At 46.7% G+C, this 22,872-nt stretch overlaps 2 protein-coding genes across 3 annotated transcripts; one reads left to right on the top strand and one right to left on the bottom strand.

Moving 5' to 3' along the window:
• The first annotated feature begins 2,072 nt into the window (after positions 1-2,072).
• TRIM25 (tripartite motif containing 25) lies at positions 2,073-11,646 on the top strand. Of its 2 annotated transcripts, none has more exons than XM_056505958.1 (9): positions 2,073-2,769; positions 3,783-3,878; positions 4,265-4,498; positions 4,966-5,122; positions 5,721-5,798; positions 6,169-6,234; positions 6,854-6,880; positions 7,210-7,305; positions 7,955-11,646. In XM_056505958.1, exons 1-9 carry the CDS (start codon positions 2,152-2,154, stop codon positions 8,488-8,490), a joined length of 1,908 nt encoding a protein of 635 aa, XP_056361933.1. In that variant the 5' UTR covers positions 2,073-2,151; the 3' UTR covers positions 8,491-11,646. The 2 variants fall into 2 exon arrangements, with proteins under 2 accessions (XP_056361933.1, XP_056361934.1); XM_056505959.1 differs by having other exon boundaries at positions 2,083-2,769; positions 8,058-8,442.
• Positions 11,647-11,736: 90 nt separating this feature from the next.
• LOC130260486 (meteorin-like protein) lies at positions 11,737-22,817 on the bottom strand. Its single transcript, XM_056505970.1, has 5 exons — positions 19,349-22,817; positions 18,184-19,075; positions 16,877-17,286; positions 16,504-16,563; positions 11,737-14,171 (listed from the first exon to the last, which is right to left on the bottom strand). Exons 2-5 carry the CDS (start codon positions 18,315-18,317, stop codon positions 13,855-13,857), a joined length of 921 nt encoding a protein of 306 aa, XP_056361945.1. The 5' UTR covers positions 18,318-19,075; positions 19,349-22,817; the 3' UTR covers positions 11,737-13,854.
• Positions 22,818-22,872: the final 55 nt, after the last annotated feature.

The raw sequence follows: 22,872 nt of genomic DNA on the forward strand, positions 1-22,872 counted from the left end.
TGTTTGTTCACCTATGGAAAAATCAAAATGCAACCATTAAGAGCTGCTCTTTGGTCCCATGTCACGCACAGCTCTCTAAGACGTTCCTTTACAGTTGCTGTCAGCCATCCCGTCAGGTGTTTGCAGTTCCTCTGACAGCAGTTTCAAAGTCCTGATCAGCACATGTCAACCTCGCTGTAAACCTGTGGCACCCTGCCCATCTCCTAGAAACTCCTCCACCCTCCAGCATATGACAGCTGATCCCTGAACTTTTGCTCCTGTCACAGCCCTGCAGCTCCAAGAGTCCTTTCTGCACCTGTACTGTTACTGAGCAGTGACTCAGAGCCCTGTGACACACAACCCCTCTGCAGCTTTTCCTGAAGGAGTGCTACAAGGCTGGAGGGAAAACTGATGTAGGTACAAGTACAGGTTAGCTGTGCAGCATAGCTTTAGAGTGATTCTCCAGATTTAATTCAGTAGTCCAAAAGAACTGGCTAGGAGCTGATTTTCCACCCACCATCGCTTCGTTTGAGTGTTTGTACAATGAGCATGGTGATGAGCCAGCAGTGTGCCCAGGTGGCCAAGAAGGCAAATGGCCCTGGCCTGGATCAGGAATGCTGTGGCCAGCAGGAGCAGGACAGTGATTCTTCCCCTGGACTCAGTTCTGTCCCCTCAGTTTAGGAAGGACATTGAGACACCTGAGCATGTCCAGAGGAGGCAACAAGGCTGGTGAGGGGCTTGGAACACAAACCCTGGGAGGAATGGCTGAGGGAGCTGGGGTTGTTCAGCCTGGAGAAAAGGAGACTCAGGGGTGACCTGATCACTCTCCACAATTCCTGAAAGGTGGCTGTAGCCAAGTGGGGGTCGGTGTCCTCTCTGGCAGTAACTTGACAGAATGAGAGGGCACAGTCCTAAGCTGTGCCAAGGCAAGTTTAGGTCAGATGTTAGAAAGAAATTCTTCACTGAAAGAGTGGTTGGGCACTGGAATCATCTGTCCAGGGAGGTGATGGAATCACCATCTCTGGAGGTGTTTAAAAAAAGACTGGATGTGGCACCCAGTGTCATGGTTTAATTAATAAGGAGGTGTTAGGTTAGGTCATAGGTTGTACTAGATGATCTTAAAGGTCTTTTCCAACCCAGTTCTTTCCGTGATTCTGTGTAACTCCTGAACATTCTAGGAAGTCCCTGAGGACCAACACCCACAAGATTGCCTGCTAATACTTTTAAATTACATTAAAGAGAACCTCAGCAATTCTCCACACAAGGTGTTTGCCCACTGGACAAGAGTTGAGAGCACATTCTGCTGCAGCCCATCAGGCTCTGTTTAAGTTATTGGGGGTCACAGACTTTGTGCCAGGCTGCTCCATTTCATCCCTGCTGCCAGCATGGGTGGAGAAATGCAGAGGGCCCCAAGGAAGTCCCTCGGATACCAACAGACAGGGCAGAAGAGGGAGGAAGAGACTACTGGAAGAATTTGGGGTCAAGTTAGTTAAGACAGGAGTACTTGCCATGTTGCTATTCAGCATCAATGCTCCTGTTAGAAACAGTGATTATTGAACAGTTAGACCGAGAAAAAAAAAATTTGGGGAAGCATCTTCCGTTGAGATGGTTTTCTCAATCACAGTAACCCGTGTGCTTTAAACACATCGCACTGACATCTGCTGTTGCAAACAGATGATTTTTAAGGTGCTTTCCAACCCAAACCGTCCTGTGAGTCCGTGGGACTCCTGCAGCCAGGTTAGCCACAGCTGCAGCCGGGGCGGTGCTCGGGGGGATTTGGGGCTCACAGCATCCCCGAACCCGGCTGGAGCGGTGATGGCGGCCGGACAGGGCTGGGCTGTCCCCAGACTCCCCGCTGCGCTTCCGAACCCACCCCGAGGGCTCCGGGCACCTCCGGGTGACGCTGCCCCGACCCCGGCCCGGAGCCCCCGGCCCGGCCGCAGCCCCGAGGGTCCCGTCCCCGCCCCAGGGTCCCGTTCCCAGGGCAGAGCCCCCAGCGCCCCGGCGCTGCCCGGCCCCGGCATGGGCGGGCGCCGCAGGGTTCGTCCCCCGGCTGCCGCCCCTCCCGTCGGGGCGGGGATGGAATGCGCAGTTTTCCGGAAAGCTTCAGCCAGTTTCGTTTCTCCGAGTGCGGGTTGTTTTCTGGCTGTCGAGGCGGCTGCGGACGGGGCGATGGCAGCGCTGGAGTCGGAGCCGGGCCTGTCGGGGCTGGAAGAGGAGCTCACCTGCTCCATCTGCCTCTGCCTGTTCAGCAGCCCCGTGACGGTGCCCTGCGGGCACAACTTCTGCGCCTTCTGCCTGGAGCTGACCTGGGCCGGCCTCTCGGGGGGCTTCAGCTGCCCGCAGTGCCGCGCCACCTTCGCGGGCCGCCCGCAGCTGCAGAAGAACACGGTGCTGTGCCGGGTGGTGGAGCAGCTGCAGGGCCGCGCTGGGGCCAAGGGCGAGGAGCAGGAGGAGGAGAACGGGGACGGGGAGGCGGGGGGGTGCTGGGCGCAGGAGCCCCCCGTGTCCTGCGACAGCTGCCGGGAGGCGCCGGCCGTGCAGACCTGCCTGACCTGCACCGCGTCCTTCTGCGCCGAGCACCTGCGGCCGCACCGCGACAGCCCCGCCTTCCGCGACCACCAGCTCTGCCCGCCGCTGCGCGACCTGCAGCAGCGCAAGTGCCCCCAGCACAACCGGCTCTTCGAGTTCTTCTGCAGCAAGCACGGCGCCTGCATCTGCTCCCTCTGCCTGCTCGGGCACAAGCTGTGCCCCACCAGCCCCTTGGAGCAGGCGAAAGCCTCTGCCCAGGTGAGAAGCGGGGCTGGCCGGTGGCCCCGGGGCTGGAACAGCCTCCCAAGGGCAGCCCGGTGTTCCCTTGGCTCCCTCGGTGCCTGGGGAGCCGCTCTGCAGTGCGGGGTGGAGGCCAGAGCGAGACATCGGCTGTAAATCTCATGTGTGGCATTGATAAGCTGTTATCTGCCCTCAAAAATGTACACAGCCACGTCCTCGGAGTCAGTCCTTGGTTTTCCTCCTCTCTCCAGGATGTTGCTCAAGGGCAGGGGTCTGGGAAGGCGCTGTCAGGCAGCTGATCGCGGGTTCCTGGGCTGGGCTGAGCTGGGCTGGGCTCACCAGAGCCTTCCCCTACTCGGTGGCATCACCCAGAACCCTGAGCCTCCTCTGCTGCTCTGTTCCCTGCCAGGCTGGTCACAGCCTGAGGGGCTAACATTCCTCTGCAGAAGTTCTTAAGAAGAATTATAAATGTATCCTAGGGTCTCAAATATGTAGATGAAAGCCAGAAGGAGGTTCCCAGAATAGAAGGGAAGGAAACCTGGCCTTTATGTTTTCTAGCATAGCTGAAAATCAGGGTGGATGAATCCTGAAAAAGTTTAGGTGGCCAGACTCCTGCTGTTCAGTGAGTATGTGCACAGCTTAGCTGCAGAACTTAGCCCTGACTGAGCTTAGCAGAATCTTGAATAAAAGGAATAGATAAATCATATCTGAATGAGAAAATTCTCAGAAGGAGAGGGGTGAACAGTAGCATCAGCTTTGTCCAACCTGAGAGCTAAAGTAACATTGATTCTCAGCATGAGAACTGGTGTGCAAAAAGCACCGGGTCCTTGGTGAAGTGACAATCTTGCTCTTGGCAGAGGTGGGGAGGGCGTGGGTGCCACAAGCCACCCTGTGCAGGACTTTCACACCCTGAGGTTCTAGGGAAGGTAGGTTTTAAGCTGAGAGTACTAAATGCTTAAAAGAGTATTTAAAACTGAGAGCAGACATGACAACTGCCTCTCTGAAATACTTTCTGGTCTCTCCTGTTGCAGTCGGTGCTGAAGAAAAAACTCGTGGATCTGCATAACCAGAGTGAGAGAACTGCCCGGGCAATGAGCACGGTGAAAACAAACCAGAGCCAATCCTCTGTAAGTGGGTGACTGACCTGCTGGCCACTGCCTGTTGGTGACTGTACCCTTGTCACAGCAGCTGTAGTGCTGAGGCTGCATTGGCAGGAGAAGGTGCTACTAGGAAGGAACAGAACAGAGGAGTTTTGGCAGGGCCAGGCAGCTCTGTGGGAGGTGGGAGTAAACCAGGCACTGTGCAAGGTTTTACAGCCTCACGTGAGGGTGACGCAGAATGGGCTCCATTCCTTGGGAGTGAAGGAGTTTTCTTTCCAAACCATACAGCAATTCACAGCTCCTCCTTTGCTTGTTTCAAGAGAAGCCCACATGTTCCTCAGAGGCTTTCATGACTATTGTGTTTACAAACTGTTCTTTTGAAATCAGTGCCTATCTGCTCTTGTCTGCTCCAGGAGACAGCTTCAAGAAAGAAGGAATTGATCAGAAATGAGTTTTCAGAAATAAAAGCTGTAATTGAAGAAAGAGAAAACGAGATCATGAAAGCAATTACAGAAGAAGAAAAGAGAGTTTGGAATAAATTTGATTATATTTACAGTGTTCTGGGAAATAAGAAGAATGAAATTCAGTCTCTCAAAGATCAGATTGAGATGGCACTGACTGAAAGTGATGATGTTCTGTTTTTGAAGGTAATGTGTCACTTAAATATGAATGCAATTTTTCATTCTAGAATGCAGAATGACAAAAACCTGCTGTGGTCTTCCTGCTCTCCAGAGACTTCCAGTCAAATGGAAATGCAGTGGTGTGCAAGAACTTGCTATCAAAGAATGTACTGAAAAGTACACAAATATCAGTGGAAGAATGCTGAAGGGGTGTCTGGTAACTCCCCCAGTTCAGCCACAGCAGAGGGGTCACTGGGCAGGAGTCACCTGTGTGAGATGTGGCAGCTCTGTGCTGTGACCTGGTCACAGATTCAGGTACCAGTGGCAATTAAGGCATCTGAGCTGCTGCTGGAATTTTGCCATGAGCTGTGTCTGACTGTAGCCTTTGTTCCCTTGAGTTTGAGATGAATGCACTAACTCCACCCCATTTAAAGTAAGTTAGTTGTATTTTTCTCTGTGTGCTCCACAAGGTGGTCTCTCATTTGTCATTTCAGAGAGCAGCAGCACTGCAAAAAACATCAACAAAAGAGGCTTTCGTTCCTGTGGTTGAAATGGACCAAAATGTGATGCATTCCACTTACCAGGCTGCCATTGTCCTCAAAGATGCAGTGAAAATTTCAGTGATGCAGAGTAGGGACAAAAAAGAAGAAGGTACTGTATCACTGGGGAAATTGGCATTTTCTGTTTTGCTTTGAGCTGAAATGAGGGATCTTTCCAATCCAAATATATATTTTTAAAAGTGCAACAAATACAGTTGATTAATATGAATTGTCTTCCAGTCTCTGCAGGGTTCCATTTCCACACAAAAACATTACAATCTTGGCTAAACTGGGAGACAAAATGTGCCAGTGTTTCTTCACTGTTATCTATACTTGGATAAGCTGATTAGTATCATGATATTACACCCTTCTGTACAGCCCAGCCTTTCTTCCTTTGAGTAATTTATGATGGTACTTTGTATCAGGGTTGGATGTGGGTTTGAGGGGGGATTTGAAAGGCTTTAGAGTGGCAGGACTCCACTTACCCAGCTGTAAAGGTGCTGGTTGTGTGAGTGTGGTGGAACAAAGCTCTGCTTACTGGGTTAAGCCAAATTGTCTTTTGGACCAGGGCGTGGGTGTGCAGCTCCCATCTCTGCCAAATATCACTTCAGTTTGTTCACATAGCTGAAAAACAAGATGGAAAAATGTCCTCACTAATGCATGACTGTTCCTGGCCATACAGACCATAATGTAAATTATCACCATTGCAGCCAAACCTGTGAAAACTAAGGCCCCTCCAGCAGCTCATCCAAACAAAGCCTTTGTTGGAAAAAAGCCCCATGAGCCACGTAAGTACTACAAAACATCATGTTCTAACCATGGCTTTACTGCTAAATAAGAGTTGCAGTTTCCCAAGAGCTGTTTGCTGTGGTGGTGATGCAGTGATGACCTGCAGTGAGCACCTTGGCACAGGGAAGGGAGGGTGCTTTGGGATATTTGGGGATGGATGCCTTGTGAGCTGCACAGGTACACGAGTGCATGAGCTTCTGGTGGTGTCAGTGTGAGCTGTAAAGCAAGGCAGAGCCTCCCAACCCTCTGGTTGTTGCAGGTATTTTTAAATTTGTGCCAAATACCTTTTTGTTTGTTTTATAGATTTGTATGTATTGAGTTCTGCTTAGGACCTGTTCATACTCTGTTTTTTTTCTTCCTCCCTCACAGATCAGCCCCACAAAGGGAAAACCATTCCTCCAGCTCAAAGCACTTCACAGGTGGAGACAGATACCAGTAAGTGATAATTAAAGGATTCTTACTCAGACATTTTGCTGCCTCCGGTCTAGGGCTGGGTGATGGTCTTTGTGGCAGATTATCCTGGGGCCTTTCAGTGCTGTCCTGTCCACGTACCAGAATTAATGGGCACTGTAGTCTGTTTGGATGGTCTTCCATGTTTTCTTCCTGAAGTAAATGCAAGTGTTAAGAAACAACTTCTGTTACTTCCAGGGAGCTCTTGACACCTGGTCCAGGTGCTGGGGAAGCAGGAGCTGGAATGGAGCTGCAGCTCCTCTTGCTGCACTAAAAGCTCTGTTGTAAAAAGGAAAGAAATAGTGTTCCTCATGGGAACAGGAGTATTCCACGTGCCTGAACACACTGCTCCTGGAGGGGAGATCAAGCTCCTTCCAGGCTTGTGACCCTGTGAAATAGGAAGCAAATTGGAAGGTAGTGCTTGATGTGCAGCTTTCCAGAGTGAGGGTATTTGTACATGGCTGCAGCTGCTGGACTGTCAGCTCTTTACTGCTGCAGTTTCAGAAGAGCCATGGTGATGCTGTTACAGCTGACATAATCTTACCAGTGGCTTTTGCCTCCCAGTAGAACTCACAGTTTACTTTTTTTCTTTTCCCCCCTCCAGAAGAGAAGAAGAAAGCTGCTAAAGTTGGTGAGTCCAAACTTTCATCATGCCTATTCTAATTTTCATGGACTACTCCTAAAATGATAAGATGGTCATTAGTGTTAGTGTATTGAGCAAAAGTTCAGCTCTTACTGGTCACTGTGGGAGCAATCAAACACTGAGAAAAGTTGTCCAGAGAGTGGGATTTTCAAAACTTGGCATGACAATGAACAGCCTGAGCTAATACTGAAGTTAACCCTGCATGGAGCAGGAGGCTAAACCAGATCAGCTCCAGCCTGAGTGTGTCTGTGATGGGGTGTTAAACATGTGCGGTCTCTTCCCAACTGGCCAAACTCTCTTTTCTTCTGTTGACACAGCACCAACCACCACACCTGCAGCTGCTCCTGCTGCTGCTTCTGTTAAAGAGCTCATGGACAGCTTCCTGAAGAAACCCAGAGAGGAGCTCTTGCAGTGTAAGACACCCAACATCACACTCCTTAAAGATGAACTTTGCTCTTGTTGTACTGGTGTTATGTGTCCTCTGTAGTTACCTGACAAAAATACTTCTGAGGAGGTTTTGTTAGCTTAATAGGTTGTTGCAAAGGAAGGAAATTTCTGGAGAAAAAGAGGGCAGGAGGTTTTTAAGTGGCTATTTTGCTAGATAAATCAAATTAATCTTCAGCACCCATATATCTTTTTGAAGATAAACAATTTTTTTAAGTAATGACTTTGGTTTCCCCAAAAACGACAGCATTAGGGTAGCCTAGAAACAGTGTAGTGCACTGGATTGTTTTTAAATGTAAAGCAGGCTTTTATGTGAGCCCAGGATGGCTTGTTAAGATGCTATACAGCATGGCATACCTTTTGCTGCCAGATCAGCAACTGCCTTTTGCCAGGGTGTATTTGGGTGATAAAGGGATCCTGTGGAGCTGCAGGAAGGAAGAACTCTCCCTCCATTTGCCTGTTGTATAACCTAGAGCTGCAGTTGAACCCAGCAGCTTTTACTGTGGCCCTAAGAACTGGCTGGCAAATAAACATGGCAGCAGGTGCTGAGGATAAATAAACAGGATAAATACACATGCTGTGTTCTTCAGCACCTTCAGGTGATTGCTGTCATTGCAGACGCTGCCAACATCACGCTGGATTACAACACGGCTCACCACACGGTGCTTCTGTCTGAGAACTACACCAGGATGTCCATCTCAGACACCTCCACTGCTCACAGGTACCACCCCCAGCGCTTCACCGACTACCGCCAGGTGCTGGGCTTCCAGTGCTTCAAGAGGGGCGTGCACTACTGGGAGGTGCAGCTGCAGCAGGGCAGCTTCTGCGGGCTGGGCGTGTGCTACGGCAGCATGGAGCGGCACGGCCCCGAGAGCCGCCTGGGCAGGAACTGCAAGTCCTGGAGCATCGAGTGGCTCAACTCCAAGTTCTCCTCCTGGCACAACGATGTGGAGAAGAACCTGCCCAACACCAAGGCCACCAAGGTTGGGGTGCTGCTCCACTGCGACGGGGGCTTTGTGATGTTCATGGCGGTGGGGGAGAAGGGTAACAACTTGATCTATAAGTTCAAAGCGCAGTTCACTGAAGCCTTGTACCCGGCCTTCTGGCTGTTTTCCAGTGATGCTGTTCTCTCTCTCTCTCACATAAAAGGGTAAGGTCTTGTATCTCAGTTTAGTTGCTTTGCAGCTCAGATAATCTGTCTCAAAGATTGATCGTTTGATACAACAATTATCATCTCTTTTAAGCAGTCCAGGAAATCTGCCAGTTCTTTGGTCTGGATTGCTAAAGCCATTAGGTAGTGATTTAGCAAAATGGTGATAGTAAAAACTACAATGGTTTGCAAAGGTCTTGATTGCCCTAAAATCAAAGTTATGATGCAAATCCTTGTTAAACGTCTTCAGTGGCCCCTGTGGCTTCTATGGTTTCCTGTAAAGGAGCAACAGAATTCATGTGTTCCATGGGTAACAATAACTCCTTTGAGAAAAGGAAGAATTCCTTGACAAATTAAGGCTTTGAGGGATGTCTCACTGTGCGTTTTTGCCCGTGCACAGACTGTTGTCCATACAGGTGTTCTCAGTGTATGACTCCACCAGATGCTACAGAAAGAGCTGTTAAAATCCCTCAGTTCAGGTCTTATGGCTCTGAGTTATAACAAGTCAATATGACAAATCTCATCAGAATGGAACTGCAGAGACTTCTAGAATTGATGGGAAAGAAATGGTCTTAGAACCACCAGGAAACAAATGACATCAGCCCAGACACTAAGAATACACCAGAGGGTTGTCAGGAAGACATTCTGCAGAGCAGTGGTGTGCATCCTGTGATGAAGATTGTGGGATTAAGCATTCTGTGTCATTTTCAGACCCAGAACATGCTTCACATCTTCACACTGAAGGCTCTTCAGTGTGGGCTTTTCTGTGTGTGCTGAGGAGTTCAGGGGAGGCATTCCTGGTCTCAGGGTCTCCTGTCATAAAGCTTTTCTTCTTTATGAGGTGGGATATTCTCTGCTGGTGTATCTTTAGCTTAAAGCAGGGTCTCCTGTCATAAAGTTTTTCCTCTTTATGAGGTGGGGTATTCTCTGCTGGTGTATCTTTTGTTGTTCAGGTGGTAGAAACTGGATTTCTTGCATGTTTTGGGACTCCAGTTTGAGGAGTCTCAAGACAGAGTGCAATTACCTGGAAAATGCTGATTCCTCTCTGCATGAAGGCTGTGGGCAGACAGGGTGAGTCTTTTGACATACAGAGAATTAGCACAAAGGAGGATATACATCCATTCCTCCTGGGATGGATTTTTAATTCTTTGGGTTGTGGTATGTCTTCAGAAGTTCTCACCAGGTACAGAGAAATCTGTACTTCTTACTTACAACTTTAAAACAATCTGTAGGCAATCAAGGTATTTGGATCTCATAGTTATTGGGCCTTTACCTTGTTGGTGCCTCTGGACTTCTGTGCCAGCTCTTTTTTCTTGTAGCCCATGGGAAGCTCACACGAGAACCTTCCTGGACTTGGATTTGTAAAACTCCCTTACAGGACCTGGTGAAACAGAACACAAAGCCACTGCTGGCAGTTTGGCAGGGAATTGTTAGAAGGCTTAAGAGAACCTCTGTGACTACATTCCACATTAGCCTAAGTGCTTTGGAGAGAGGTTTCAGGAATTCAGGCCTGGTGTCTCTATTTTTACTTGGTTTGTAAACTCTTAGTACTTTGTCAAGGATAGCACAAGTCTCATTTCTTCCAATTTTTTGGTCAGAATGAGATGTGGCATTTATGGTGGATCTTTGGAGCAGTTCTACTCTCTCAAGGGTCTCTGCTTTCCAAAGCACAGTCTGCACTAAAATTCCCAGCCTGAGCAGAATGCTGCAAAAGTTGCAGAAGGAGGATGTGTCCTGCTGGGAGCCAACAATGGATGACAAACTGGGTTTTCTGCTCTTCCAGTTTTTCAGCAGTGAAAGGTAAGAGCAGTTCCCTCTGAGAAATCCTTTTGCTGCTTGGCTGTGCCACAGGGCTGCAGATCCACTCAGCAGGGTGCTGAAGGAGTTCTCTGTCCCCTTGGCTGTGGGCAGAAATGTGCTCCAGCAGTCTGTGCAGTGGAGAAAGTCCCATCCTCTGTTCCTTGCTTCTTGACTTTAAAGAGGTGTCAGTACTGATCTCTGAGTCTATGGGCTTCTGTGGCCATAGTCTAGAGGGACACCCAAACAAAGTAAAGAGCAGCTTTTATTCTGCTTCGTTGGACAAAGTGGGATTCTTGACATTGGACACTGGTGTAGGACCAAGCATGTGGAACACATGAGGTGCCCTGCATTACCAGGCAGTGAAACAAGCCTTCTGCTGGGCTCCTGAACCTCTGTCCTGCTTTCTGTTGTGCTATGAATGACTAGAAGTCACAGAGTGAAGTTCTGTTAATTTGGAATTCACAGAATCACAGAGTATTCTGAGTTGGAAGGGACTCACAAGGATCACTGAGTCCAGCTTTTAAGTGAATGACCTGTCTGGGGATGGAAATGGTGACCTTGGCAGTCCCAGGACCAATCTCTGCACTTCTGAGAAACATTGGTTTGGTTAGCTTCAGGTATCTTGCATATATTGGAGCACTAGTGTGATATAACTATTATAACTAGTAATAAATGTTTGTGTGTTTAGGAAAAATGCCAATTACTGCATGATAGATGATAATTTTAAAACCTTCTCTACACAATGAAGTGATTTTACTTGGGCAGTACGTGCCAGAGCTGCATTGGTTTTAAACAAGATATATAGAAGCATATATTTTAATTGTAATTCTCTTTTTAGTATTAAAAAGAAAGCAGCTTAATCTAGAAAAAGAACTAATTGTGGTGTTAATGCTATGAGGACGTGCATTGATTTGCATTTTAACATACAAGTGAGAGCAAATTAAAAAAAGTTGCTGAATGAAATTGAATGTTTAATCTTTTCTTCAACTAAAGACATCAGTAAAATAGTATATTTAGAAAAAGAAATGCTTATCCAGTTATAAACCTGTTGATTATACTGGTACATCAACCCTGTACTTCAGGTTGTGTGTGTTCTTGTTTGTAGCTGTGCCAGCCACACACAGGCAGGGCCACCACCGTGGGTTTTGTGCCACCTCCATGGATTTTGTGCCACCTCCATGGGTTTTGTGCCACCATCATGGGTTTTGTGCCACCTCTGTGGGTTTTGTGCCACCTCCGTGGGTTTTGTGCCACCTCCATGGGTTTTGTGCCACCTGGTCCGTGTGCCTGTGACCACTCCAGGAGCTGGCTGGTGAATGGTGATGGCTTGAATTCAATAAATACTCACAGTAAACCCAAACTCTGAATGTTCTGTTCTCTGCCCAGGGTCAAAGCAGGGAGGGAGGCACAAGTGAAGACACAACAGAGTACAAAGGACTCTTTCAGTGCGTCACTCACTGGGTTATGGGAGATCTGGGGAAGGGGCAGGCAGAGCTGTGCTGTTCTCTGGACTGGTCCTAAACTGCCTCCTTCCCCTGAGCCACACACCCATTATCAGTAATGCTGCATCCTCACTGAGGATGAGATCATCTTTCCCAGAAACTGGAGACCTTTTTGGGTAAGCAAAACCATGGTCATCAGCTGCAGGGAGATGGACAATCAAAGACACAGTGTGGGATTGCTTCAAAAAGCCTTAGGTGACATCCAGCATCTGCCAGTCCAAGTTACACTGGAGGCAGCAATAGGTGATGGTTCCTGATACCACCCAGAGGAATTGCAAGCTGCTGCCTCCCCATGTGGCCAGTGGAAAACAACTCAGCAGGGAGCTGCTCTGGTGCCTCAGCAGATTTAAAAATCAGCCCAAACAAACCATCCATGAAACAAGTTAAACATTTCCACCTAAAGTTCTCCAAGTGAATTGAGCTGAGGAAGGTTTTGGGGAAGAAACTCTGAATTTGCAGACTCACCCAGTGTTGCTTGAGCAGTGTGATAGGTACTACAAGAACTAAATCCTCATCTTTACTTGTCTCATGATGTCCTTGGGATTAGGAGGTCAATTAGGTCTGCCAGACCTTTGCCTCCAAAGACAGACAAAGAGGTTTTTTAAGCCTGTGTAAACTTGATTGTGACTACAGCCAGAGGCCTGAGCAGGTACTGAAGCCCCAGGGAAATCAGCATGATCATATTTATACAAGGTCTGTTTTCTTCCTTGCTAATGACATTTCCTCTTGATTTAGGTTTGGGAATACATTTTCACAGCAAAAAGAACAACTGACTTAGACTCCAAATTATGCTCTCTGTGAATATATGTAAAAATCCTTATCAAGACCTTCCCCATTTTAGTATAATTGTATTTGCTTAGTGTTTAACAGACTGCATTTCTGTACCCAGCCCTCTAACTCCCTCCCATTTCTTCCCCCATTCCTAATTCCCTCTCAATTAAGTGGCTGCTACTTCTCAAATAATCAGTGTCAGTAAAAAACCTGTCACAGTGTGGTCATTGTATGACTCCTATTCAAAGCTCATTTCATTGGCAGCTATTTTGTCCCATAAAAAAAGTTCAAGACAGCAATTTGTGAATCTTGCTCAGCCAAGTAGAACTGTAGAAAAGAGGAGTCATTCCAAAAGTCAATTAATAGTGGCCTGCCAGAGTTCTCCTCATTCAGTTTTCTCCTGGCCCTGTCATGGGCTCACATCTGTCAGCCCTGTGTTGCCCAGGCTGCAATCAGATGCCATTACATGGGAAATAATGGGTTTATTCACACCATTTATTGGGCTCTGTGTGGTAGACACATTTGTATATCATTTTATGGTGTAGCAATTCCATTTACATAAAATACAGGCAATTATGTGAGTCTGGCTAAAGCACTAAGGGAGGGTGGGAGGAGCCAGCAATCAAATAATAAAAGCTGATTGAAAAGAGGCAGATAATTTAGGTAAAATACCATTCTAAGCAATTCTTGATCCTAAATTAGTTCAACAGAACTTCAAGGAGGCGACTTAGTTGCATTTTGTCTGTGCTTGTATTAAACTCCTTAATGTTTTTCAATGGCAGAAAAGAGCATGTGCTTTTCAGAGCATCTATGTTCCATTTTAAAAATCAAGTAGTTCTTGGTGAGGAAAAGGAATTTTTTTGCTTTAGAGGTTGTTTTTCCTCCTAGGTTAGAGAGAGTTTTCACATTTGCCTGTAAAGGAAGAGAAATCAAGCAGAGACTGGGGAAGGGAGAAAAATATCTAGAGAAAAAGCACATAACATTTACACAGAGCAAGAGATGTTAGAGAGACTTTTCTAGTACTGAGCACAGGCTGCTTTCTAAACTTCCCCAAAAGAGTGTCTTTCCAAAATCCAGAGTTATTTTGTGAGGCAAAGAAAATGAAGAAAGAGAAATTAATGTGAGTTCAAAGTCTGAGATCACAGGGCTCACAGAGCCATTATCTTCAGGAAATCCTCCAGGTCCCAGTTTGGGTGGGATTGTTAACTTTAGTCCTTGGTTTTAACTCTGCTCCACATTCAGTATCCAAAGACTGGGCTGAAATTTTTCAACTTCCAGCAACAGTGTCTCTGATGTCAGTTGAGCTCAAACTCACAAGGGTTGGCTCCCCTTTCTCTGGCAGCCTGGTAAACCAAGATGAAATCCTTAAAGCGAGGGGCACAGCCCAGCCAGGCTTCCCCAAAGTGTTCATTCCCAGTGAAGAGGAAATCTCCCCCTCCCTTCTTCACCTTGCACTGCAGAAGGGTTTGGATGGGGCCTCTCCACTCCCCACCCCCTTCCTCCTGCTGGAAAATTTGGTTTTTCTGCCTGTAGACTTTCTGGACACTGACATCGACCTGGGACATGTGGTTCTCTGAGTCGTGGGAGACATTTCGGATGGATCCTTTCACCACTAGATGTGAAGAAGACAGGAGGTGGTTATGGAGCAGCAGGAGAACAGCTCAGGTACTGTGAGCTCACAATTAAATAACTGGAGAGCAGCTTTGCTGTGCAGATTTTACACCTACCACCTGCACAGGGACACAGTGCTGAGCTTACATTGCATCCTTTGCACAGGGGATCCCCACACAAGCTGTGCTACATCCTTGGAATTGTGCTTTATGACTACTCAAACCAGCTACACCAGAGGAAAAAAGCTTGATAATGCAATGTAGTGGAAGATAAAAAAGCTCATGACAAGAGGTCAGCTCAGGGATTAATTTTTTGTCAGTCTGTGTTTCAAGACAAGACACCTCCTTCCTGACTGATTTTCCTTTCACAGCACTAACAGAGGTTGATCCAAGAAGAATCAGAATATGATTGGTCAGGAAAAAAAAGAGAGCTTGTTAAATGCTTCATTTAAAGGTTTAGTGTTTTTTCTCTCTCAAAAGACGATGAGAAACTTTGGGAGATGGTGAACACTCAGAACTCTTAAAGTGACTTTATTTGAAGCCTTATTTAAAAGTCACTTTGCATACATGTACCTTCTTCTTCCAGAAGGATTCTAGCTGGATGGAAAGCATGAGAAGCCATTGTCTCTGTTTGAAAGCAATCTTTGCATCCATCACATGGAGAATGAAGCATCCCATCTAACAGGTGCTGTCCTGAAGCCACCTTTATCATTGTCACTGCCCCCATTTTTCACAGCAATCCATTATTCTTCTACTAATTAAATTAATTTCAATCCCACATCCATAGAAGGCTCAGAAACATTCAACATTTGAGAAAGAGCTCTTCAGCAAGTGAAAGATTACACAATCACCCTCCTGCCACAAACCTCCTTTACTCTTGTACAGAAAACTCAACAACCCAAGATGCAGAAAAACCTTATCTCAAAAGCTTTCAAGAACTTCCTCATTTATTTAGATTTCCAAGGGAATCCAGAATTTTGTGTAACAGATGTCTCTGCTCTCTGTCTCCCTCTGTGTGATCATTTTTAATCAGATGCAGTCAAGTCTATTGACCAGCTATAATGCACTTGTTCCTGGTGCTCCAAGTTGCTCCTGCACTGCTCGGGGTGCAGTGACTGCAGACTAAGGAAAATCCCCCATTCACTCCCAGTGTCATTTACACTTTCATTAGCAGCTATTTTCTCTAATCAAAAAAGGTGATGATAGTGATTTGTGAGTGCAGGGCAAGGAAGTCAGGCCATAAATAGAGTCAGTTCAAAGGGCTGTTTCTTCTGCTCTGTTGCTGCTGAGAGTGTGAGTGCCCCCTTTGTGTGCCTGGGCCCCCACATCTGTCAGTCTCTGGTGGGGACACTGGCACCTTCCTCCAGGACAAACAACGGGCTGGAGAGCACCAATTCATTTAGCAGAAGAAGAAAAATTACCAGCACTCTTAAGGAAGCATGCTCTGCTCTGGTTTTGTATTTGCACCATGATGCTGGTGTCTGATTTTGTCAGCCTCAAAGTATGGCAAGCCCTGGTAGGAAAGCAGTGCTTGGTGGGGTTTTTAAATGTTGAATATGGAGTTTGTAGTTTTATTTTGTTATGTAGGTACATTTACAGTGATGGAATTGTGGCAATGTGGAGAGGCAGCTCTACAGCTGTAGCTATTTGTGCTAAGCAAAGAGGTACAAAGGTGCATGTGGGAAAATGTGGGAATAAAATTAACAAATGAAAATTGAAAGAAAAAAATTATATTGCATTATTAAGAAAAATTGAAAAATACTGCAATGTATTATCAGATAACTATTTCTTATTATTTCTTTTGTTGTGGACTAATAACCATGGTATTCCCTCATAAGGGATAAAACCTAACCAGTATGTTGCTGAAGGAAAGTTTAAATCACATGAAATCTTTAGCTAAGTTGCAAAAAACTCACTGTCTCTACAGAAAAAAAACTGGGACTGTGCAAACTGTGAGGGAAGAAGGCATATTCATAATTGGGGTAAAAATAAATACAAACAAAGGGAATAAAAATGACCACACCAAGCACGTTCAACCTGAGTGTGCATCTACACACATGACTCAGCTACACCTGTTGAGCCAGCAGCACACCTGTGAGATTACTCACAGTTCAGTTTTAGTTCATCACCTTTCTGCCTGCAGGAAATAAGGACTTTGGCAGCAAAGCTTCTCCATTCTAGGTTTCACTTTGCCCCCCCATTCAGATTCTTTTCCACAGTTTTTCCCAGATTAGAGAGCACAGTCATGCTATTATTCAAAGAAAAAAAACACTAAATAAATCCAAATAATCAATATAAATTAAAGGTAGAATGACTCCCCTTTAGTCAGCTTACCAAAATCACTGCTGCAAATGGCCATAAGGAGTTCCATGTTGTTACAAGGACGGCACATAGCTAGAAAAACAGAGCAGTTACTTATAACACTATAGTACATCCCATTGCAAAAGGGCTGGTGAATTCCGAGGGGAAATGGGGCAGAACTACCAGCCTGAAGAATATTGTGATCAGATGCAAACCAAAATTCTCTGTATGCAAATACCACCACAGCAAAGTAATGAGCACAGAGGATGCTCTCAGTGAGGGCACTGCTAGGCAGAGGGGCCTCCTTTGCAATGCCAAAACAGCCTCTGTCACCAGGGATGCACCAGCTCCCTGGGGATCAGCTGCCACCTTAGATCTGCCCCAGAAGTGGAGCCCCTGCCCTCACCTTCCAGCAGGGCCGTCTTTTGGAAGTCGGGGCCGGCGGCGCTCTGGTTGCTCAGCAGCTTGTACTGGAAGCTGGCGGTGCGGCGGCTGATGTCCCTCTGCGGGCTGGCCTGCAGGAACAGCGCGGCTCCCTGCGGGCTGGGGGAGCTGAAGCAGGACACGTGCTGGGGCCGGGCCCCCTGCGCCTCGCTCAGCACCAGCTGCAGCTGCCCTGCTCGCTCCACGTAGATGCTGGCGCCCTGGAAGTCGCTGGCGGGTTTGATGCAGACCGTGCTGTGCTGGGCGCTCCCCACGTTGGGCTCCAGCAGCACCCGCAGGGCTCGCGCTGGGTACACCCACTGCAGGGAGCCCTCGGTGCAGCGCAGGTGCACCTGCTCCACCGCACGGGAGCGGGGCTCCCAGCTCAGACCACTGCCAGAGAGCAACAGGCATCTGTCAGAAACGGTGGGAGAGGAGAGGAGAGGGAGAGGGAGAGGGAGAGGGAGAGGGAGAGGGAGAGGAGAGGAGAGGAGAGGAGAGGAGAGGAGAGGAGAGAAAAAGGAGAAGAAAAGAGAAAAGAGGACACACACCACCTGAACATACAGATCTTATTCCTAACTCTCCTAATGAGCCTTAAATTGGCTTTCTCCAGCTACACTGGGTTCCCTCCCTCCGTCCCCTGGGATCCGAGCTGCAGCACCACGCAGGAGCCACAGAGGGACAGGGAATGCTCACAGCTGGGTGCACGAGAAGGAGCCTCAGCCCCTTTCACCAAATCCACGCTTAGACGCCTGCAGCAGAGAAATGTCAGAGGGCAACTTCTCATTCCTAAATAGCTCAAAACTTTTCCTTGTGGTACAACTGGCCACTGCTCAGCTGTCCAGAAAATCCCACCAGCGAGTGGGTGGATGGAGGTGAGAACCACTGACTTGGAGCAGGAGCTGCACAGCAACGTTATGTCTGAAAAATTTTGTTTAAAGATCTACTTTCTAAAACTATTTTTAGTATTTCCAATATAAACTCATCAAGAAAAATGTTTTTGATAAAAAGGGTGATGCTGGCCCTGCTCCTGAGCTCTCACTCAAGCCTGTGCAACTCAGTTGTTTTCAGAACAGTTACTTTAGCTGAGGTAATTTACGAAAATCAAATCCGCACCAGCATAATTAGTTAAAAGAAAAGTAAAAAGGCACCAAAACGTAAGTGGGTAAGGACGTAATATTTGAGAACATTTGTGTCCTATTTCCCTGCCAGTGACTGAAGCAAACCCACAAGCACGGCAGCACCGCTCGTTCCCCGCCATCCCCGGTCCCGGTCCCGGCCGTGACCCACCTGCCCCTCCAGCTGCAGCGGTCGGCACTGCCCGCCCGGGACAGCAGCAGCAGCAGCAGCAGCGATGGCAGCAGCGATGGCAGCAGCGATGGCAGCAGGGCCAGCAGCCCGGGCGAGCCCCGCTCCGTGGCCATGGGCTGGAGGCTCGGCCGGGCGCGGGCCGGGCTTTAAGGACGGCGGGAGGGAGAGGGGTGGGATGGGGGTCCCGGGGGGCGGCGGCACCGATCCCTTCCCCCTTCCCCCTTCCCCTTCCCCTTTCCCTTCCCCCTTCCTCTTCCTAGCACTGGGGACAGCAGGGACACCCCGCCGTCACCTTCCCTGTCCGCACCGCTGTCCCCATCGCCCCGGCCGGGCAGCTCCTTTTGTCTCTGAAATATTTAGAAGTGATTAATAACAGCTTCTCATCGCCGTGTAGGAACAAACAAAAATCGTGTCAACATAATCAAAGCGAATTTTGAATGAATGACGGAAATTCAATAGTTTTAACTTCTGCTTTCATGATTATCTTTCAGGGGTCCGTGCACAAGAAAGCTCCATGGCCCGCAATTATCATGCTAAAAGCCGGGCTGTGCCTGCCAATAATTAGATTTCTATATGCATTGCCCTTTCCATATTTTCAATCAACGACATGGGGAGATGCTCTTTTGCAGGTCTGGGAGAGCGAGGCTCTTTTCTGCAGCTCCTAAGCGTGGAATGGGGATTTCGCGGCCGGGCGGGGACAATGGCCCTCGGCACGGCTGGGTGGCACGGCCCGGGATGCGCAGCGCTTTGTTCCGCGCTCGCCACGGACCCTCCGGCCATCTGTTACCTTGCGGTCACCAGCGCCTTCTCACATTGCCCACAGATGCACAGGCAGAGTCTGCCTGCAGCTCTTCTGCAAGGAGGGATTTTCCTGAAGAGGAAAATAAATTTGTTAAGAGGAGATACCCTGAAACCAGAGCTGTAGTCCTCAAGTGTCTGATACAGAACTCCTTGAATCCTATTTCGACCCACTTTACTCTTCATTCACAACAACTTTGTATTTTTACTGTTACTATTAAAACAAAACAACAACAAACATACACAAAAACCCCTCCCAAACAACAACCCCCCTGGCCCCCAAATCCTCAGAATTTCAGTCTTGACTTGCACTTTGCTAATGTCCTGTGTTCTTCCCCACACATACCTGTGCTAAACTCCTTGCACAACTTTTGGCTAAAGTCTGGCTCAAGTCGGTGCTCTGCATGGCTCACTCCAGCAATTCTAAAAACATTAGAGGCATTAAACCTTGATGGTTATCAACATTAGTGCCAGTGATGCTGAAAGCTCTGTGAAACTATTGTATTACCCATTTAAGAAAAAACCTGCTGAATATCTATGCTCTGACCCCATCCTGAATGGAAAACAAGACACAAATAGTCTTTAAAAGCTTTGATTGTGGCACAATACAAGAGCTGAGAGGCCAGAGCCCTTCTCTCTTTTGTGCAAATGAGAGCAGGGAAGAGAGAGGACTTGGGCAGGGAACTGACACTATGATAAAGTGGCCCCACAGGAGGATTTATTCACTTCCAAAGGCCCAAACGAACCCATCTGCTGCCATCAGGAGAAAGCATTGAGCCACTTGATCCCTGAAGGTCTCCAGCAGCCACGTTTCCCCTCGCTGAGGAAAGCCCCGTGTGAGTTTTGCTGACTTGCTCTCAACAGCACCTCTGGCCTCATCTCGTTTCAAGTGACACCAAAACTACTGCTATAACTCCTGCTTAAAAATGCTCATGACAGGTAAGGCATTTGCAGGGCTCTGTCCCTCTCTGAGTAAATTATGTGCAGCATCAGAAGCTGTTTTAAGATGCCAAATCAGTGGCACCAAAGGTGAGAAGGAACAACGTGGTCATTCCACATTACTGTTGAAGCCTGGGAATTCAAACCATTTTAACCACACCTATTGAAAAGCCACACGAACTCAGCTCCTCCCCGGGGTGGAGAAGAATGAACCAGGACTGGACAAGCAGCTGGTGAGATCTTTGCAGGTTACCAGTGTTAGTTTTACCTCTAAATAACATTATCATGCTGTCTAGAATCTTACCCATGTATTGAGGTTTGAGATGCTCTAATTCTGCAGCAGGAATCTCAGGCAGAAGCACGGCCACAGAGTTCAACAAAATACAACTTTGTTCTCAAAATGCCTAAGCTCATCTGGCTGCAGCCCTCCCAGACCCAGGCAGTCATCCTCATCCCAGGGCTCTTGCAGAGTTGAAGACTCACATTTGTTTTTATGCATAGTGAGAAAAAGGAAAAACTGAGTTTAAATACTTTAATTCACATCCTTAAATCTACATACAGAGAAATACAGAACAAATAACAAGACAAACAGATGAATTAGGAAATTCATCTAACAGCAAGAGAGCCAGTGCTGTGAAAAATCTGTATTTACAAGTTTTTATGGAGAATATGGAGCAGATGTTTCTGAACAGAGCCCTTCTGGAAGTGTAAGTCCCAGAGAGGCCATGGTACAACCAGCTGAAGTTTTCAGTTTCCCTGTGTGAAGTAACCACAGAACAGGGCAGTTCAGAACCTGACCCAAATCACCATATCATGCCCATGTAACAACTGTACCAACAAATGTTTTTAAGACAAAAGCACTCACTGTGCCTCTGCAGCAAATAAACCAGACAGCTTTTGTAACAGAGACTTTTACAGGATTACCTCCTTGCCCTCCCATTTTAGCCTGCCTTCTCTTCAAAGCCAAAGGAAAACCAGTTTTTCTGGGTTTGAAAGCATGGCTTGGTGCCAAGGAAAAATTTGCCAATTTTGATTTCAATATTTATTTTGGAGATTCAAGATCATGCTAACTGGTTCTTTCATGGCAAGTAAGATCTCACACACTGTACAGCTGCAAGCTGTGGGGTTTGCTCTGGGGTTCTGCTCTCTGAGGGGCAGGAATGGCACAGACATTTGGGCACTTAATACAGATCTCAAACTACACCATAAGGAAACAACTGATCTGCCAAGAGTATACTGATCACTCCTTTCTTACTGCTCAGTGGGAAATAAAAAAAATACTAAACTCCAAATGTCACCTTTGTCAACTGAAAACTGCCTAAAATGTTATAAAATTTATTTGTTGACCTATTTCTTGCACTTAAGGCTCTTATTTTCCTTGTTTAGTGCCACTTTAGAACATATAAACAAACACATTCAATATAAACCCCATGTGGCAGAATCACAGCATGTGAAACTGAAGAATATTTTTTATACTGTTAACATGTTGATATTTTCTTGTAAGTAGTTACTACTAATTTAAAGTTACAGCTCTTAAAAGCAACATTTTTACAGTATTCTGATCACTACTTACTAAACAATTACTATACATACTGAAGTTACAAGCTACAAAAATAAAAATCCATTCTGTTTAACTACAAAAGCCCTAGAAAGAGAAGATGGCTGGAGGTGCTCAAAGGATTACAGCAGTTTGTAGCAGACAAAATGGCTTTTGAGGGATGTAAACCTTGAAGGTACAGAATGCAATAAACTCACATACAATATAAGTTCCTACATAATCTTAAAAAGAAAACTATTTTTATACTGAAATCTACAAACAAGTTGCAAATTAAACAGTGCAAAGAATCAATTACATACAGCAGTAGGGGGACACAGCACAGGACAGTAATAAAAAGTACAATTTTGAATACATTAATACTTCTGAACAGTTAAGGGCCAGGTCCTCAGCTAAGCTCAGTCTGCACAATATAACTAGGTTTAGTCAAGGCATGTGGCTTTATTCCAGCTTGAAGTATCTCCCTGAGATGCCCAAAGCCTGAATTGGGTATTCAGCACTCTTAGATAACAAATTGTGATCATGTCATGCTTTGGAACTGTGGCCTCAACAGTGCTGAAATAAAGAATGTGTAAATTCTCTCAATTTACCTAATTACTACAGGAAGAAGTGGTCTCTGCTGCCTCATCCCTGTGTTCAAGAAGCACCTCTCACTTCTGAGAAGAAACCAGCATTTTTAATTAAGTGGTTGACATTCAACAGAATCAGTATTTTTGAATATGAAGACAGCCTAATTTAATTCCAACTGAAGACTTTTTTTATTTTCCAAAAGGAAGAAAACTGCTAGTAGTCAGTAGGAAATACAGACATAAAAAGGATTTTCAGTTAGAATACATGCAGATTTTTAAGTGTCCTGCTCTTCCCCACAGACTGGGTTACAGTGCTGCTCTACCAAAAGCATTTGCTGCCAAGTAAAAACCAGTAACTACTCTAACACTGATGCCATTGTGCTGACCACAGCTAAAGGTGCAGTGCTTTTTTATTTACCAGTGGGATACAGTAACACACACTGTAAAAGCTTCAGTGCAATGTGGCACAGAACCACAAGGAATTGGCCAGACTGAAACCAAACCCTTTAAGGATCTGTTCTCAGAACCTGTGGAGAACAGGGACGTTCCTCCCCAGCAGCAAGAACAAAGATTGCACTTTCAATACAAGCCAGGGGTTTTGGGGAGCCTTTGGAGTCCTGGTGGTGATGGTGACTGGAAAAGCCAAACAGCTGGGTCACTGGGCCAAGAACAGCTCTGTGAAGCCATTCCAATTTTCTTGTCTGACAATGCCTTTGACAGGAGGTTCTGTGCACATAAAAATACCCAGCACATCCTCCCAATGTGAGTAAACAAGTACAGTGTGAGCAAGCAAGGAGCTGACCCAAA

This window comes from Oenanthe melanoleuca, chromosome 18, assembly GCF_029582105.1.
Source record: "Oenanthe melanoleuca isolate GR-GAL-2019-014 chromosome 18, OMel1.0, whole genome shotgun sequence".
Taxonomy (NCBI): Eukaryota; Metazoa; Chordata; class Aves; order Passeriformes; family Muscicapidae; genus Oenanthe; species Oenanthe melanoleuca.

Bases quoted from the DNA above. Each gene is read 5' to 3' on its own strand.
- TRIM25 (XM_056505958.1), top strand. From the start codon at position 2,152: ATGGCAGCGCTGGAGTCGGAGCCGGGCCTGTCGGGGCTGGAAGAGGAG. The intron at 6,235-6,853 runs GTAAGTGATAAT...TCCCCCCTCCAG, and splicing joins ACAGGTGGAGACAGATACCA to AAGAGAAGAAGAAAGCTGCT. The intron at 6,881-7,209 runs GTGAGTCCAAAC...CTGTTGACACAG, and splicing joins GAAGAAAGCTGCTAAAGTTG to CACCAACCACCACACCTGCA.
- LOC130260486 (XM_056505970.1), bottom strand. From the start codon at position 18,317: ATGGCCACGGAGCGGGGCTCGCCCGGGCTGCTGGCCCTGCTGCCATCG. The intron at 16,564-16,876 runs GTGAGGGCAGGG...CTGTTTTTCTAG, and splicing joins AAAGACGGCCCTGCTGGAAG to CTATGTGCCGTCCTTGTAAC. The intron at 14,172-16,503 runs GTAAGCTGACTA...CTTCACATCTAG, and splicing joins CATTTGCAGCAGTGATTTTG to TGGTGAAAGGATCCATCCGA.